This window comes from Hemicordylus capensis, chromosome 7, assembly GCF_027244095.1.
Source record: "Hemicordylus capensis ecotype Gifberg chromosome 7, rHemCap1.1.pri, whole genome shotgun sequence".
Classification (NCBI taxonomy): Eukaryota; Metazoa; Chordata; class Lepidosauria; order Squamata; family Cordylidae; genus Hemicordylus; species Hemicordylus capensis.
The window spans coordinates 10,826,420-10,844,926 of NC_069663.1; the positions used below are offsets into that span (position 1 = coordinate 10,826,420).

The window sequence follows — 18,507 nt, forward strand, 5'->3', positions numbered from 1 at the left end:
GTCTTGTAAGCCACGCAGAGAACAATTTGTTATGGGGCAGTTGTTTTATTTATTATATTATTTATTTATTATTATTTCTTGTTTACACAGTCAGACAGGTGTTACTGACTGGTTTGTTTTATCCAGACATTGAGTCCTTCCCAAGGACCTGGGATGGCTGAATTTTATTGTCAGTTATAGATATCGTCACAGAATATAGGCTGTTCCCAGTAAAGCTGCTTTTTGTAATTGGCTGATGGTGATTTCTGTGGCCCCTATGGTCCTGAGGTGCTCTTCAAGGTCTTTTGGAATTGCACCCAGGGCGCCAATTACCACTGGGATTATTTTGGTCTTTTTCTGCCACAGCCTTTCAATTTCAATTTGTAGATCTTTGTATTTGGTGATTTTTTTCTATTTCTTTTTCTTCTATTCTGCTATCCCCTGGTATTGCTATGTCGATTATTTTAACTTGTTTTTCTTTCTTCTCGACTACAGTTATATCTGGTGTATTGTGTGGCAGATGTTTGTCTGTTTGTAGTTGGAAGTCCCATAATATTTTTACATCTTCATTTTCAACAACTTTTTCAATTTGATGGTCCCACCAATTTTTGGCTACAGGTAGCTTGTATTTTTTGCAGATGTTCCAGTGTATCATCCCTGCTACCTTGTCATGCCTTTGTTTGTAGTCGTTGTTGTTGTTATTATTATTATTATTATTACCACCACCACCACCACACCCCCAAGATGGCTGAGGGAAACTCCCAAGACATCCTTCTGGAATGGCCACCCACCTCTCTGCTCCAGTTAACGGCTACCTCTGCAGCCAAGGACAGATCTTGTCAGCACAGGTCAAACGTGAGTCATGCTGTGGGTTTATAGACTCCTACTTCTCCTCTCTTCTCATTGAGCCCAAGAGCCTGAGAGCTCTCAGGAGCTCTCATTGAGCTCCTCTCTTCTCACCAGCCCAAAGGTCAAAGATATCAGTAGGCAATGCCCAGCAAACCTTATGGTTGGAGTCCAACAAACCCCGTCTCATGTAGGTGTGCTGATTAAAAGAGGACAGGGTAGAGGACAGGCTTTGCCTAGGGAAGATCTCAACTCTAGTCCTCAGCATCTCCAGCAGAAAGGATTTTGGGTAGCAAGGCTGGGCTAGACACAGGCCTGAGACCTGCTAATCAGAATGCCTAATGTTTTAGGAGAGGGGCAGAGAATAGTGCCAAGTTCAACCCCAGCATCAACAATGAAAAGATCTCAAGGACCAAGTGTAGAAAAGAGCTGCTGCCAATCAGTGTAGACCGGGGTAGGCAAGTTTGGCTTTCCAGCTGTTGCTGAACTACAACTCCCATGATCCCCAGCCACAAGTTGTAATTCAGCAACAGTTGGAACGCCAAGGTTGCCTGCCCCTGGTATAGACAATATTGCTTGATAGAACAGAAGGCTCGCTCAGTATAAGGCAGCTTCCTATATCTCCAACTTCTAAAAGCTCTTCCCTGCCAAAATAGAAGACCTGCCAACAACTGGACCCAGAACACCCAGGTGTATTCTGAGCCCAGAGGGCACTCTGGCTCTCCTGCAAACCACGAGCATCTCAAAATGTGTGCTTGGATCAAAGCATACCGATCTCCTTTTGACCTGCGCTTCTGGAGGTTTTTCCCCTTCGGTCTCCTTTCACTGCCGATGCAGAACACGCCTCCTGGACCAGTCACTCTGATGGACTCCAAACCTTTAGAGGACTTCTTGAAGGTGAATTCGACGGCTTCTCCTTCCTTCAGGCTGCGGAAGCCTTCCATGTGCAGTTTGCTCTGGAGGCCAGAAAAGGAGAAGGGAGAAGAGGAGATCAATGGCAGCAGAAGTTATGAGCCAGGCAGAACTTAAGTTCTCAGAACTGCGGCTTCACTGGAACAAAGGTGGACTCTTGCTCCTTTCTGGGCTCCTCTGATTACATGAGAGAACAAAGACTGAACATTGAAAAAGGGAAGAGACTTGGCCTAGACCAGGGGTTGCTGAACTACAAAATAAGTGTCTGGGGATGATGGGAGTTGTAGTTTGACAACTTTGCTGGAGGGCCAAGTTTGCCCACCTATTCCACCAGTAGCAGAGCTCAAAACTCAAGCTGCTGCTAGTCAGTGTTCCCTGTACCCGGGATTCCAAGATGTGGTAGACTACAACTCCCATCTTCCTCAGCCAAAGGCCACTGCAGCTGGGGATGCTGGGAGTTGCAGTCAGCAACATCTGGGAACCCCAAAGAGCAGAAGGTTCCAAGTTCCCTCCCTGGCTTCTCCAAGACAGGGCTGAGAGAGATTCCTGCCTGCAACCTTGGAGAAGCCGCTGCCAGTCTGTGAAGACTGAGCTAGACTTTCTAGACTCAGACTGAGCTAGAAAGACCAATGGTCTGACTCAGTATATGGCAGCTTCCTATGTTCCAGTTACAGAGAACACTGCTCCTAGTCCAGGGATACTCAACTTTGGCCCTCCAGCAGATGTTGGCCTAAAGATAAAGGTAAAGTGTGCTGTCAAGTCGATTTCAACTCCTGGCACCCCCAGAGCCCTGTGGCTGTCTTTGGTAGGATACAGGAGGGGTTTACTATTGCTTCCTCCTACGCAGTATGAGATGATGCCTTTCAGCATCTTCCTATATCACTGCTGCCCAATATAGTACCAGCAGGGATTCAAACTGGCAACCTTCTGCTAGTTAGTCAAGTATTTCCCCGCTGCGCCACCTAAGATGGGCCACAACTCCCATAATCCCTGATTATTGGCTACTGTGGCTGGGGATTATGGGAGCTGTCATCCCAAAACAGCTGGGTGCCCAAGTTGAGCTTGAGCAGGCCTGTCCTAGTCCAATGTGCTGTCTCGTAAGCAGGAGGATCACTCTAGGACTGCATGTGTGAGCATTGTAAGATGTTCCCCTCAGGGGATGAAGCCACTCTGGGAAGAGCAGGAGTCCGGGAAGTTCCCTCCCTGGCAGCATCTCCAAGACAGGGCTGAGAGAGAGACTCCTGCCGGCAACCTTGGAGAAGCCGCTGCCAGCCAGTCTGTGTAGACAATACTGAGCTAGATGGACCAAGGGTCTTACTCGGTATAAAGGCGGCTTCCTACGTTCCTATGCAGCTACTTAAAACAACACACAACATTTGGGCAACGCTACTTCCAGAGCAACATGTCGGCCGATAGCACTCAGTCATGACTGACTTAGCCTGGGTTCTGCTCAGTGTATGGAAGTCCATGCTGTTGAGATGTCCTGCATGACTGCCGTAGTGCTGTGGCAAAGAGACTGAGCTGCAAGTCAGGTCTGAAGCTAGTCTCTACCAGGAACTCACTAGCTGGCCTCAAGCAAGCCACTCCCTCCCTGCCTCAGTCTCCCCACTACAACATGGAGATAATGATCACCTACCTTGCAGGGTGGTGTAAAGATTACATGAAGATCATCCATGTGGGGCACTTTGCACACTCAAAAAGCACAATTCTGTATTATTATCGTAATGCCTTAAGATGTTTACAAGGACTCTAATTTCTTGAACTACAACTCTCATCATCTCGGGATGATGGGAGTTGTAGTCCCACAACAGCTGGAGAGTCAAGGTTGCCTGCTCCTCGTCTATCATTATGTATATGGTGCCCTCCCATGTACTATGCTCTGCACAGAAGCTTAGGATATAACATTTATATTATTACATTTTTGATCCCACCATTCCTCTAGGAAAATCAGGCAGAATGGGTGGTTCCCTCCCCACTATGCTATCCTCACAACAACCATGTGAGGTAGATTAGGTTGAGAAATAGAATGTGAGTGTCCAGGTTCACCCAGTGAGCTATCTCAGAATGTACCTGGGTCTACCCAAGGAACACAACATACTTTTAATTTTTGTTCAAATGCAGTTTTTTGGACAATCATTTCTGCCTCTGGAAAAGTTCTGTACCTCCTCAAACTATGTCCCTGAGGGTCACACAACCCTCAGGGACATCATTTCAGACACAGGGCTTTCTCAGACACAGGGCTTTCTCTATGCTTATGCAGTGAGGAAGCCTCTGGCTGCATCAATACCTTCTGATACAAGGATGCAACTACCTCACAGGGTTGTTGTGAGGACAAACATAACCATGTATACACTCTGGGCTCCTTGAAGGAAGAGCAGGATATAAATGTAATTAATAAAATAAATGAATGAATGAATGAATATTCAGAAGTAGAAGTATTTCATAAAATCTGTTTTTGCCCCATGCAGCCTTGCTTCTGTTTTTAGAAGCCCTTTGCCCTCCCCCTCTATGGTGCCTGTCACTAAGACTGGAGATCTATATATATAATTCTCTAAGACGTATCTGTGGCTAATCCTGTGTGTGGCAGCTTTTGCAAGAGTTCACGAGCAGAAGCACCGTGGTGATTGGGCAGTGGGGATTCCATATGCAGATAGGGAGGAGGAGCCTGTGAGAGCAGAAGGGGAATGAGCGGCCATGGCAGTGGCGGCAGCGAGGAAGGACCCGGTCAACCGCTGCTGCTGCTCCTGTGGGGAAGAGCAGGAGCGGGACTCAGGTGAGGGTGGGCAAATCTCTGGGGATAGGGGGCTGCAGCTTGGCCAATAGGCACCAGCAACGCTGCAGCTGCGACCAAGAGTGGTGAGGGGATGGAGTAAAGGAATGGAGGAGTGACCGAGAGGTGAGGGGGGTGGAAGCAACTGGATGGAGGAGGAGCAGCAGGAGTGCGGCTCAGGTGAGGGTGGAGAGATCTCTGAGGTGAGGGGGGCTGTGGCAGGGGGTGAGGGGAGCAGTTAAGTACTAGCGTGCAGATGCTCTGCATGGGTTAAGCTATGTTTTTATTTTTGGATTTATATCCCGCTCTTCCTTCAAGGAGCTCAGAGCAGTGTACATGGTTATGCTTGTGAGGTAGATGAGGCTGAGAGATAAGGGACTGGCAAAGAATGGCCCCGTGAGCTTCACAGATGGAGATTTGAACTCGAGTCTCCCTGTCCCTTTTGGGCTGGCTCACTGGTTCAAAGAAAAATGGTCAAGGCCTGATGTAAACAGTACAATAAGAGCATGGTCCTGTCCAGTTGCTACCAAAAGCATGCAGCAACACACAAAAGGCAGCTCCGTGTCTATCCCTAACAGGCTTCTTGCAGGATACAATCAGCTGTTCACACATACACATGCAGCCCTTGATGACAGCAACACCCAGCAAGAACTTGAATGCACATATGAGGCATCAGAGGTCTGAGACCACACTGAAAAGTCTTGCATTGCCCGATTTCTCCCTCCCCCACCCCAGGCAGGCTTTTCAAAAGAGCTAGGTCACAGTCAGATGAGATGAGAAATCAGGTGATACATATCCATGTGGGTGTGTCTCATGATGGCTCATATATAACCTTTGCAAGAAAAGGAAGCTATTTAAGTGGAGTTGATTTGCAAGTCTGGCACCACAATTTCATCAGGCTTTAATCATGATTTAGGGCGATTATCTCACTGCAAACAACAATAATCTGATATGTGGTGTTATCCAAATGGAACCCCAGCTCACAATCGCTAGGTGTGGCAAAATCCTTTTACAAGCTTGATGACTCCTGGTAACTGAATCTTGTTTACTTCGGTTGATTAGTTCATGTTTGATCTCTCCAATTTCAGAACTGACTTATTTATTTTTCAAAGCTGTTTGCCCCCTGCCACCCTTCCCCACACAAGACATATACAAACACACACACGCACACACACCACCTTAACTGTTCATTTAATGCAGCCGATGAAGTAGGCTGTTGCCATAATAAATCTGATAGTCTTTTGGGTACCAGGAGACCCTTGATGGGCTTTTCCCTCTGCAACAAAAACAGTAACACAACTACTCTTCTAGGATGTACAGTCTTCCATTTTATATTGCATTGCCAACCCTAACACAACTGGAAACAGAACGTACGTGTACATACACACACAACACGTTAACTAATTAAAACCCAATCAGCTTCATTGAAAATCTCCATTGAACTGCTATACTTGTAACATCTGCAGAGTGCCCAAATCAGGTCTCTAAGGCCATTCCCTAACACTTCCCTCAATCTATTTCTCAGCAATAAAAATTGATCAGTGAAATCTGGAGGCCTTAGGGCATTCAGTTTACCAGTGTGATACGGCCCCCTCCCCTTTGGGTTCTATATGAAAGCAGATTTGTTTAAATTGTGCTTGTCTTACTCACACAGCAGTTCTTCTAACCCTTCCACATAGAGAGGGCTTTGCCAAAACGAGACTCTGCTGACCACAAATCAAACCAAGGCAAAGAAACCCAGTTATATTTTGTGTGCAATTCTATAATTAGGATCAGACAGCGAAGCAGCAATGCCAACGCCCCAACAAGGGAACCGTTCGGCTCAGAGAGGCGGCTTCCATTTCTGTCTTGTAAAGACACTTTACATTCTGTTAAAGAAATCTTAGTTGATTAAGCAGTTGACACTAATTTAATTAACTGAATATATCTGCATACATTTGCATATAGTTTTGAAGGAAATAATAAACATACTTTTAGAACTATGCATGGATAAGTTCATGGATAAGGCACAATTTTGGAAAGAAGCATCCCTCTTTTGTGAGAGAGTGAAGAGAGAATGCTTTTTTTGTTAAGACAATGCCTGCCATCTGCAATTTTAACTATTCCTTTTAAAAAATGCTGCTTAATTAATCCGAGGCACATTTTAATCCTATTGATTAGTCTACTAAAGGTTGCAGCCTTTATTTTAAATAAATACCTCTGTGGAGGGAAATAATCAGCAAACACCCCAAAAATCCATCCTTTTTTACTACTGACCCACAGGTGCCTTTACCAGACTTCACACCTTACCACCATTCATTTGATTGGGATAATTTTCTCAGGCTACTTCATGGATGCTTTACCAGAGAACAATGTTATGAGCAATGTAAGCTTGCTGATTATTATTATTTTTAATTCATTTACCCTGTAAGAACCATTGATAGCTTGGTACAGAACTGGTGCAGAGAATACTGGAACAACAAGAAAGACAGCAACATAGACCAGAATTTACAAAAACCAATACAAATCAAATTAGCTGTAAAAATATTTGTGAAACATTTTGAGTATTTGAAAAATACTCAGCAGAGCACACTATCCATAATTTTATTTTGTAAGTTGTTTAGGAGGTGTGTGTGATATCCAATATTTTTACGTATACTGGTAATTTTATTGAAATAAAAGTTAAGCTTTATTTAGTAAATAAAGTAACTAGTAAAGGATGATTTCTTTTATTGCTATCCAAAAATACTTCTGAATATTTTTTCTTGTAACAAGCTCCTAAAATTAGGGTCAGATATTGAGTGCCTCGTCAACTGACCATTCTTTTTAGGCTTGTCAACCAATTAAAGACTTTTAGTTGATTAAGTATATTTCTTTTAACTGATTCAATTTAATCTTCACTCAAAGTTTACTTCACTAAACTGTTGTTGGGATCAAACATACCCAAAGTAAGTCATAAAAATAAAAACCTTGGAGATTGCATTGAGCATGACATCGGCTCTAAAGAAATTGTTTCCCTTTGCAATTCAGTGTCAAAGCACATGGCAATTTAAAAAAAATTGCAAGTGCTGGGATGAAACATCACAGGGCACAGGCTGAGCAATGCCAAGAAGATGAAGTCATAGAAGACTGAAATAAGTTTTAATCAGTGTTTTCCCACTTCTCCAGGTCAGTCTGACCCCAATATTGGAACAAAAGTTAAATCAATGTGCAGACCACCAAAACCTCTATATAGGTGCTTTTCTGAGATACTGAAAGAAGTGCAAGATAACTGAACAAAATCAATTACTCAAAAGCAATTACTCATTGTTACAAAGAAGTATCACCAAAGTTGTCATTCTCTATAAACACTGCTATAACAAACTCAAGATAGTTTGAAAATAAAAAGCTTACACTTCAATGTTTAACCAGCAGGGCTGCAAATTCTTACCAGTCAAATTAGGCCCCACAACTTAGTTCATCAAGTCACCAACCAATGGAACTTAATTAAGCTTTAGTTCATCAAGCCACCAGCCAATTAAACTTAATTAAAGCTTGCAACCTTGCACTGAACTGATCCTGTGACTCTTCAAATAGTCATTCCATGCCCCCACCCAGCATGTCCTAGAAAATCCTCAAAATGTTGGTTGAACCAGAAGTTGACACCAATTCCAGTCTGCCTGTATGTCAAACTGTTCACAACACCAGTGCACCCTTGTAAAAACGTTCCGGCAGAATAAAAAGCCTGTGTGAACTCTCACTGACAGCAGGACTTGGTTTAGATACATCTCCAAAGTTTGGGGGTGGAGGAGAACAATTTGTGGAAAGGAGCTTTAGTTTGCCACATTATTATATTAGAGTAACAACATATATATATAGCATTTAAAAGCATCCAGAGTGCTTCACATATATTATTTCTTTGCAAACCTGTAAATTAGATTATCTAAATTAGGCTGAGAGTAGTAAAGCCACTTTTGTTCGTAGGTAAAGTTAGACAGAAACTGGAATCTTCCTGGCTCTTACTACACTACACTACCCCACCACTCAGATCTCAAACATTTGGAACTGTAGCTACCTTAGTTAAGAATCAAAATTCTGTGTTAACCAGATTTGGAAGGGAAACAACATCTCAAAATGTTGCTATTCTCAGTGGCCATTCTTAATCTGTGCTGGAAATACAGAAACAATCTTGTTTCTGCTTCTCCTGCATTAACAATTCCTGCTCAGACTGCCTTAGCGTCCATTCTTGTTTTCCTTGGTCAACCAGGCCATCTGCTGTACACAATAGTTGCTTAGAAAAGAACGCCTTTTTTATGAATGAAACATGCCCACCATTCATGAGTTGTTCAGTAACCTAGGTCATGTGACCACACTCAGCTTCCCTCTAACCCAATTGTAGGAAGCGCCATATTTTTAAATGGTGAAGAGAGATTGCATTGGCTACACTTCTCACAATACTGGAACTCTGCCCCTCTCCCTGCCCATCCAAGAAGAGAGTATTTTATTAACCCTTTCCATGCCCTCTGCGACAGCCAGCACCTTCTTCTCATCCAAATGTTCTAAATGCTGAAAAGCAAGATATTGTAGCTGGAATGTTCTTTGGTTGCAAATTAAGCAAACAGAAGTAAAGCAAAGTCAGTTATAGATTTCCAAAATTATTCCAAGCACAGAAAGACGGCATAAACTAAATTTATTTAAACTCAAAGTCTCAATCTATCCCAAAGGATTCAGGCTAGATTCTTACAGTATGATAAAGGATTCTTACAGTCTGAGAAGACAAAACTATGCTTAACACCAACCATAGCTTGCCCCCAAATCAGAACTGGAAACTCAGTCCAAATCCTGGTTTTCAGTTCTGAACTGGAGGTGAACTGAACTATAATTTGCAGCAACCATAATTCACTGAGTGGCTGTCATGGCAAAGGGCCAAACGGTTCCATATCTGTCTGGGCGTATCTGTGTGCCCAGCACAAACCCAACAATCGTCTGCAGGGGAGGTAAGCTTCGGCAGCCTTCCTCCTCACGTACCCTTGAGCCTTTCTCACCAATCGTGAGAAAGGGCTCAAGGAGAAGTGACAGGCCAATGAGGGAGAATGGAGACAACCGGAAGGCAACAGTTGGCATTCTGCAGGGGCCAAGTTGTGCCCTATTCACACATTATGTTCAACAATCCTCTGTGTATAGTATATATGCACTCCTAACTGTACAAATGTAGTTATTTACACATTATGTTCAACACATGTACAGTAAGACATTTCCCATCTGTACCCTAAGTGGCGCAATGGGGAAATGCTTGACTCACAAGCAGAAGGTTGCCGGTTCGTAATCCCTGCTGGTACTATATCAGGCAGCAGCAATATAGGAAGATGCTGAAAGGCATCATCTCAGACTGTGCGGGGGGAGGCAATGGTCAACCCCTCCTGTATTCTACCAAAAGAAAACCACAGGGCTCATGGGTGCCAGTGGTTGAAATCGACTTGATGGCACACTTTAGCTTTTTACCCTGCATTTGAGAAGCCCTGGACCCAGGCTCACTTTTAAAGTCTATTTTATTCAAAATATTTATAATCCACCCTTCCAGTGCCCAATGGATTCCAGTGCACTATTGCTTGGGGCAGCTTATAACATTAATAAAATTGATACTATATAGAATAATGCAAAAACTAATAAAAAAATTAAATCACTATTAAAATGATATATTTTAGAAATTAAGTTATCCATAAAAGCTAAACACTAAGAAACCTACCAGACATAACCACTGGATCAAATATTTAAAAGCCTCTCTACAAAGACATGTCTTCAGTTGTTTCTTAAAACACTAAATACATGTATACTCCTTTATACTTATTTATTTAACACAAATATATACCCCGCCCTTCCAGGCCAATCACTACTGCTCAGGGCGGCTCAAAACATTAATAAAATAGATACAATGTAAAATAAAAGATTAAAGTTAAACAAGTTAAGACCAGGCTAAAACCACATTTAAAATTACATTTTTTTAAAAAAAGAAGTTTCAAATTGAAAGTTATTAATAAAAAGCTAAAAACCTGAGGACTAAAAACTAAAGAACTTATCAGAGACCAGCAGCAGATAAAACATTTAAAAGCCTCTTTTAAAATATGTGTTTTGATTTTTTATTTTTTAAAAAAAACACTGAGGGAGGGAACATGGCAAAACTCTTTGGGGAGAGCATTCCAAAGCCGAGGGGCCACAACCAAAGTGTACAGATACCTGTTCGCACATGCAACGCCATGTCTGAAGAGGGCTTCTGACTATGCTGGATGGGTCACAGGGGGAAACTGCTGGACATGGGGGCAAAACTAAAGAAAGTATTTTTTTTAAACCTAGAACTGGTTTAATTTTGGCTTGAAAATAGCACAAAAGAGGCAGAAGTATACCTTTTTACAGAGCAAAAGCTCTCATCAAGTCCAGCAGAAAATGGCTCTTGATCATCCAGCCCTTCACCCTGACACATTTACTCTTCCACCTCTCTGATCCTCTGAGACCTGGCAAGCCACCTGACTAATCAGTGTTTCAACAGAGCAAGTGTCAGTGCTCCAAGATGGAGGAGGCAAGGCAGCTGCGGAAAATGGAAACAAGAGGGGGAATCTAAAAGGTGCTCGAATGATCTCTGAAGTTCCCTGCCTCCTTTCCTTCCTCAGCTGGTAGAAATAGCCAGTGCTTGGCTCACCAAATAAAACTGACCAAAAGACAAAGAGGAGAGTCTCACCTCTCTTAGCCTGCTCTCCCGGCAGACGAGCAGGGAAGCAGCCCTGGGCGGCCGGATCAGCCGCCCACACAACTGCCGGTTCTGTCGTGGAGCCAGTGGGGGATGCGGGGATCGGGGGCCATATGGCCACCGGAAGTTCCAAGATGCCCTGCGCAAGTGCGGGGGGCATCCTGGAGAGACCCCCAGGGCCGGGAGGCTTGTTTCAGCCTCCCGGTGGGGGTCTCCTTGTGTGTTGCCATGGCACAGAGACGCGCCGCGACAACACATGATCACATAGATGGGGTTAGCGGAGCACTTGCTTTGCTAACTTCGGCTAAGGGGAGGGGGAATTAGGAGAGCTTGCTGCTGGGAGCCCTGCAGCTCCCGTGGTAGCACACGATCAGCACAAAGCGGGCTAGGCTCCCTTAGCCCACTTTTTGCTGATCATGAGAATATCCTCTTTGTGTATTAGTGGGACAGGCAGCGACATTGCGGCAAAGGGCAGCAAGATGCCAAACTACAAATGGACACTGTTCAAAATTGAGTTATTTGCATCTGTCTTCACAGTAGAGGATACTGACCATATACCCTCTCTGGAATTGAGCTTCTCAGGTTTAGAGGCTGCAGGACTGGGCCAATGTGAGGTGACAAGGGAAGATGTTCTAAACTGTCTTGAAAAACGAAAAATTAATAAATTGCCAGGGCCAGATGACATCCACCCAAGAGTTCTGAAGGAATTCAAATGTGAAATGGTTGATCTCCTAGCAAAAATATGTAACTTGTCCCTACGATCAGGCTCTGTACCAGAGGCATGGAAAGTAGCTAATGTAACTCCGATTTTCAAGAAGGGATCCAGGGGGATTCAGGAAATTACGGGCTGGTCAACTTAACTTCGGTGCCAGGTAAATTGATGGTAAGCATACTTAAGGAGAAAATGGCTAAACATATAGAAGAAAAGGCCTTGCTGAAGGAGAACCAGCATGGCTTATGCAAGGGAAAGCCTTGCCTCATTAACCTTTTGGAGTTCTTTGAGTGTCAATAGGCATGTGGATAAAAGTGATCTGGTTGACATAGTATACTTGGACTTCCAAAAAGCTTTCGACAAAGTTCCCCACCAAAGGCTCTTGGGTAAACTTAGCAGTCACGGGATAAGGGGACAGGTTCCTGTGTGGATAAGTAATTGGTTGGAGGAAAGGAAACAGACGGCAGGAATAAATGGACTGTTTTCACAATGGAGGAGTAGGAAGTGGGATCCTCCAGGGTTGGTACTGGGACCAGTGCTCTCTTTAACTTTGTCATAAATGATCTAGAAGTTGGGATAAGCAGAGAAGTGGCCAGATTTGCAGATGACACAAAAATATTCAGGGTACTGAAATCCAAAATAGATTGTGAGGCACTCCAAAAAGATCTCTCCAAAATGGGGGAATGGGTGACAAAATGGCAAATATGGTTCAATGTAAGCAAGTGTAAAGTGATGCATATTAGGGCAAAAACCCCAAACTTCACATATACGCTGACGGGATCTGAGCTGTTGGTGACTGACCAGGAGAGAGATCCTGGAGTCATGGTGGACAGTTCATTGCAAGTGTCATCTCAGTGCATGACAGCTGTGGAAAAGGCCAGTTCCATGCTAGGGATTATTAGGAAGGGGATTGAAAATAAAAATGCTAATATTATAATGCCCTTATACAAATCTATGATGAAGCCACATTGGGAGTACTGCATACAGTTTTGGTCACCATATCTTAAGAAGGATATTGTAGAACTGGAAAAGGTGCAGATTCAGAAGACTGCAAACAAGATGATCAGGGGCCTGGAGTACTTTCCTTATGAGGCTAGGCTATGGCATCTGGGGCTTTTTACTTTGGAAAGGAGGTGACTAAGGGGAGACATGTAGAGGTCTATAAGAACATATAGAGCGTTCATGCTGGGACTGAAACTATATTCATGCTGGTAACCTCCAGACTGGATTACTGCAATGCGCTCTATGTGGGGCTGCCCTTGTATGTAGTCCGGAAACTACAGTTGGTCCAGAATGCGGCAGCCAGGTTGGTCTCTGGGTCATCTCGGAGAGACCATATAACTCCTGTATTAAAGGAGCTACACTGGCTGCCGATACGATTCCCAGCAAAATACAAGGTGTTGGTTATAACCTATAAAGCCCTAAACAGCTTGGGCCCTGGGTATTTAAGAGAAAGTCTTCTTCATCATGAACCTCACCGCCCACTGAGATCATCTGGAGAGGTCCATCTGCATTTGCCACTGGCTCATCTGGTGGCCACTCAGGGACGGGCCTTCTCCGTTGCTGCCCCGAGGCTTTGGAATGTGCTCCCTAGTGCAATAAGAGCCTCCCCATCTCTGACAGCTTTTAAAAAGTCTTTAAAGACTCATCTGTTCACCCAGGCTTTAATTAATATTTTTAATGGTTTTAATGCTGTTTTAAAATATTCTTTAAAAAATTTTTAAATTGTTCTAATGTTATAAACTTTTCATTTTTGTTTTAATTAATGTTTTACTTTCTGTTTTTATTTTGTTGTAAACTGCCCAGAGATGTAGGTTTGGGGCGGTATAAAAACATGTTAATATAAACAAACAAACAAACAAACAAACCAAAACATAAGAACAGCCCTGCTGGATCAGGCCCAAGGCCCATCTAGTCCAGCATCCTGTTTCTCACAGTGGCCCACCAGATGCAACTGGAAGCCTACAGGCAGGAGCTGGGGACGTGCCCTCTCTACTCCTGTTACTCCCCAGCAACTGGTATTCAGAGGCATCCTGCCTTTGAGGCTGGAGGTGGCCTATAGCCCTCCGACTAGTAGCCGTTGATAGACCTCTCCTCCATGAAGTTATCCAGACCCCTCTTAAAGCCATCCAGGTTGTTGGCTGTCACCACATCTTATGGCAAAGAATACCACAAATTGATTATGCGTTGTGTGAAAAAATGCTTCCGTTTGCTGGTCCTAAATTTCCCGGCAATCAATTTCATGGGATGACCCCTGGTTCTAGTGTTATGTGAGAGGAAGAAGAATTTCTCTCTATCCACTTTCTCCACTCCATGCATGATAGAGGTTATAGACCTCTATCATGTCTCCCCACAGTCGTCTTTTCTCTAAACTAAAAAGCCCCAGGTATGGTAGTCTTGCCTCATAAGAAAGGTGCTCTAGGCCCCTGATCGTCTTGGTTGCCCTCTTCTGCACCTTCTCCAATTCTACAATGTCCTTTTTTAGATGTGGTGACCAGAACTGTACACAGTACTCCAGGTATGGCCGCACCATCATTTTGTCTATCGGCATTATAATATTAGCAGTTTTATTTTCAATCCCTTTCCTAATGATCCCTAGCATGGAATTGGCCCTTTTCACAGCTGCCGCACATTGAGTCGACACTTTCAACGAGCTGTCCACCATTACCCCAAGATCCCTCTCTTGGTCAATCACCGACAGCTCAGATCCCATCAACGTATACTTGAAGTTGGGGTTTTTTGTCCCAATGTGCATCACTTTACACTTGCCAACATTGAAGTGCATTTGCCATTTTGTCACCCACTCACCCAGTTTGAAGAGATTCTTTTGGAGCTCCTCACAACTTGTTTTGGATTTCACTACCCGAAAGAGTTTGGTATCATCTGCAAATTTGGCCACCTCGCTGATCACCTCTACTTCTAGATCATTTATGAATAAATTAAAAAGATCCCTGGGGGACCCCACTTCTTACTTCCCTCCATTGTGAAAACTCCCCATTTATCCCTACCCTCTGTTTCCTGTCCTTCAACCAGTTAGCGATCCACATATGTACTTGTTCCCTTATCCCATAACTGCTAAGTTTCCTCAGAAGTCTTTGATGAGGAACTTTGTCGAAAGCTTTTTGGAAGTCCAGGTATATTTATGTCAACTGGATCACCCTTATCCACACACTTGTTGACACTCTCAAAGAACTCCAGAGAGTTCGTGAAGCAAGATTTACCTTTGCAGAAGCCATGCTGGTTCTCTCCCAGCAGGGCCTATTCTTCTATGTGCTTTACAATTTTATCCTTGAGGATTCTTTCCATCAATTTGCCTGCAATGGACGTTAAGCTAACTGGCCTGTAATTTCCCATCTTGGCTCGGAGGCTTCTGGCATTGGCATATAAGCACTTATACGCTAAATCTCTTCCCTGGTGTCTGCTATCTTTCTTTTGACTTTGGTCAAAAATATGCATGGAGTTTAGAGGACAGAGAGAAATTTTTCACCCTCTCTCACAACATTAGAACCAGGGGTCATCCCATGAAATTGATGGTTGGGAAATTTAGAATAGGCAAGAGGAAGTACTTTTTCACACAGCGCATAATTAATCTATGGAATTCTCTGCCGCAGGATGTGGTGATGGCCACTAGCTTGGATGGCTTTAAAAGAGGCTTAGACAGTTTCATAAAGGACAGGTCCATCAATGGCTACTAGTCTTGTGGCTGTGGGCCACCTCCAGCCTTAGAGGACGATGCCTCTGAATACCAGTTGCAGGGGAGCAACAGCAGGAGAGAGGGCATGCCCTCACCTCTTGCCTGTGGGTCCCCCGGAGGCATCTGGTGGGCCACTGTGTGAAACAAGATGCTGGATTAGATAGGCCTTGGGCCTGATCCTGCAGGGCTGTTCTTAAAGTTTGACATTTGCATGCATCATTACTGAGAGAGAGAGAGAGAGAGAGAGAGAGAGAGAGAGAGAGTGTTTTGAGGCTTATCAGAATCTCATGAAAATCCAGAGGATGTCCTGTTGCTTAACTTTGGCTGGATGGACTGTGCTCACAATAACTACTGGGCAACCCATCTAACCAAGTTTGAAACTAACCTAAGCTGGTCAGAACTTAGGCATCCTTCTTAGCAAATGCAGCATCATAGGAACAGAGGAAACAAGTCACACCATTGGTCCACTTAGCTCAGTACTGCCTACATGGCCTGGCAATGTCTTCTCCAAGGCTTCAAGCAGGAGTCTCTCCCACCCATACCGGGAGATGCCATGAACTGGATCTGGGACCTTCTACATGCAGAGCAGATGCTTTACCATTGAGCAACAGCCCAATCCCTGAAAGTGGCATACATGGATTATCATTCCAAGGACTGCTTGGCTTTAGCAAAGTGCCTGTAGCGTGTGCCCTTAGAGTAGACTATCCCCTGGGACTAGGGGGCTGCCAAAGGCTGCACAGAAGAGGTGGGTTTCCAGAAGGGGTCGGAAGGAATTAACATCACAGAGGTGTCCTTGGAGGCAGTTCCAGGCATAATTAGTTTCCAGAGCCAATGTGGTATAGTGGCTAGAGCATTAGGTAAGGACTGCAGAGGCCTGAGTTCAAATCCCTGTTCAGCCATGAAACTAATTGGGCGACCCTGGGCCAGTCTCTCAGCCTAACCTACCTCACAGGGTTGTTGTAAGGATGAACATAACCATGTAGACCACTCTGGACTCTTCAGAGGAAAAGTGGGATATAAATGTCAAAAGAAATAAAGAAGAAGGAAAAGGATTTCACATGGAGCCTCAGCAACATGGAAACTACTTTCCTGCGAGGGAATTCCATCTGACTGGGAGGGAGAATGCCAACCTTGTGGGAAGGACCAATGTAATCTGCCTGAGAGAAAGGATAGGGACATAGGAAGCTGCCATATCCTGAGTCAGACCATTGGTCTATCTAGCTCAGTATTGTCTTCACAGACTAGCAGCAGCTTCTCCAAGGTTGCAGGCAGGAATCTCTCTCAGCCCTCTTTTGGAGATGCTGCCAGGGAGGGAACTTGGAACCTTCTGCTCTTCCCAGAGTGGCTCCATCCCCTGAGGGGAATCTCTTCCAGTGCTCACACATCAAGTCTCCCATTTATATGCAACCAGGGCAGACCCTCACATCACTATTTGTGCATTTACATGGCTGGGCACTAGAACAGGGGTTTTCAAGCTCTCTTCCTTTTACTGCATCGGGCAGCAGTGATATAGGAAGATGCTGAAAGGCATCATCTCAAATTGCGCGGGAGGAAGCAATGGTAAACCCCTCCTGTACTCTACCAAAGACAACCACCGGGCTCTGTGGGTGCCAGGAGTCGAAACCAACTTGACCTTGACCTTTTAGGGAGCTCTGTTCACATCAGTTTTCCTGATGAGGAATCTCTGCACTTTGAAAGAAATCTGGATCATATTTTGGGGTGCATACTCCAGTTCATGGAAGAACCTGTTGCAGGCATAAGTGAACAGAGTGTGCCCCTTCCACATACCCTTGTCGCTATTTGTTGCAGAAGATGGTCCCTAGCAGTGTTTCCTATTACAGGGATTCCCAGATGTTGCTGACTACAACTCCCACAATCCCCAGCTGCAATGGCCATTGGTCCCTAGTGGTGAGCAAGCTGAGTGTGTCTGCCATTATATAATTTCTCCCTACTGAGCCTTCCCAGGAGCCTCGGGATTGAAAACCATTGCAATCAAGTCAAGATGCATCCCAACTCAAAGAGTTCACTTCTGGAGACCCGGAGTGTGAGCTGAATGCTGAAGAGCTCTAGGACACTGATGTGTGCAAACTAACAAAACATTGTTTGACTGTGTCGCTTTGAATGGAGATCATGGGTTTTATGCATTTTATAGAAACACATAAATAGCAATTTATCTCCTTTGCTACCTGGTATATGTAAGACCATTGGTATGTTGTAAATAAACAATAATAAATAAACAATAATAATAATATATCTTTAAATATATATGGAATATTTGTCACTGCCTGCCTGTAATTGGCCATCCTTGCTTTTGCCTTGCATCTGAGGAAGTGGGAAAGCTCAAGCACTAAAATATTAGTTTAAAACGTGCTCCTCTTCTGGTTTTTTTGTTTTGTTTTGTCTTTGCGGGGGGAGTTGTGCACCTATGGTTTTTAATTGCTTTTCTTTTCCCCACTGGAGTATACACAGATATCTCAAAAAATCCTAACAATTTTTTTAGAAAGACATCTCCCTAATGCCAAAATAGGGACAGGCTCTAAGAATTAGGGAGCGTCTCTGGGAAAGTGGGGCAAACTGGAGTTTATGCTGCCCTCGTTTAAGTAGCCGGCTTTAGGGAAGCGTTGAGAGAAATGTGAAATACTGCTGTTTATTTTGAAGAGCGCTTGAGAGATCAGCCAGCTAACACCAACAAAAAGCAATCTGCTCTTCCCCTGGGGAAAGGGAGGGAGAAAATTGCAGGGAAGACTGTCCCCACTTCCCCTCCCTTCCCCTCCTTTGGGCCCTGGGCCTTTTGAAGTGACCTGCAAAGAAGCTGGTGGTCTTCAGAGCATCCCCAGCTCTCCCCTCCCCCCTCCTTCCCAAAACACACACATTGTTCGAATTCCTCTGTTATC

General features: G+C 44.2%; 1 protein-coding gene across 1 annotated transcript in view; it reads right to left on the minus strand.

Moving 5' to 3' along the window:
* The window catches only part of LIN28A (lin-28 homolog A), a 71,358-nt gene that overhangs the window by 12,295 nt on the left and 40,556 nt on the right, over nt 1-18,507 (minus strand). Inside the window, exon 3 of the mRNA XM_053266878.1 lies at nt 1,597-1,781. Within this exon, the coding sequence (XP_053122853.1) occupies nt 1,597-1,781 (185 nt within the window). The remainder of the gene's footprint in view (nt 1-1,596; nt 1,782-18,507) is intronic.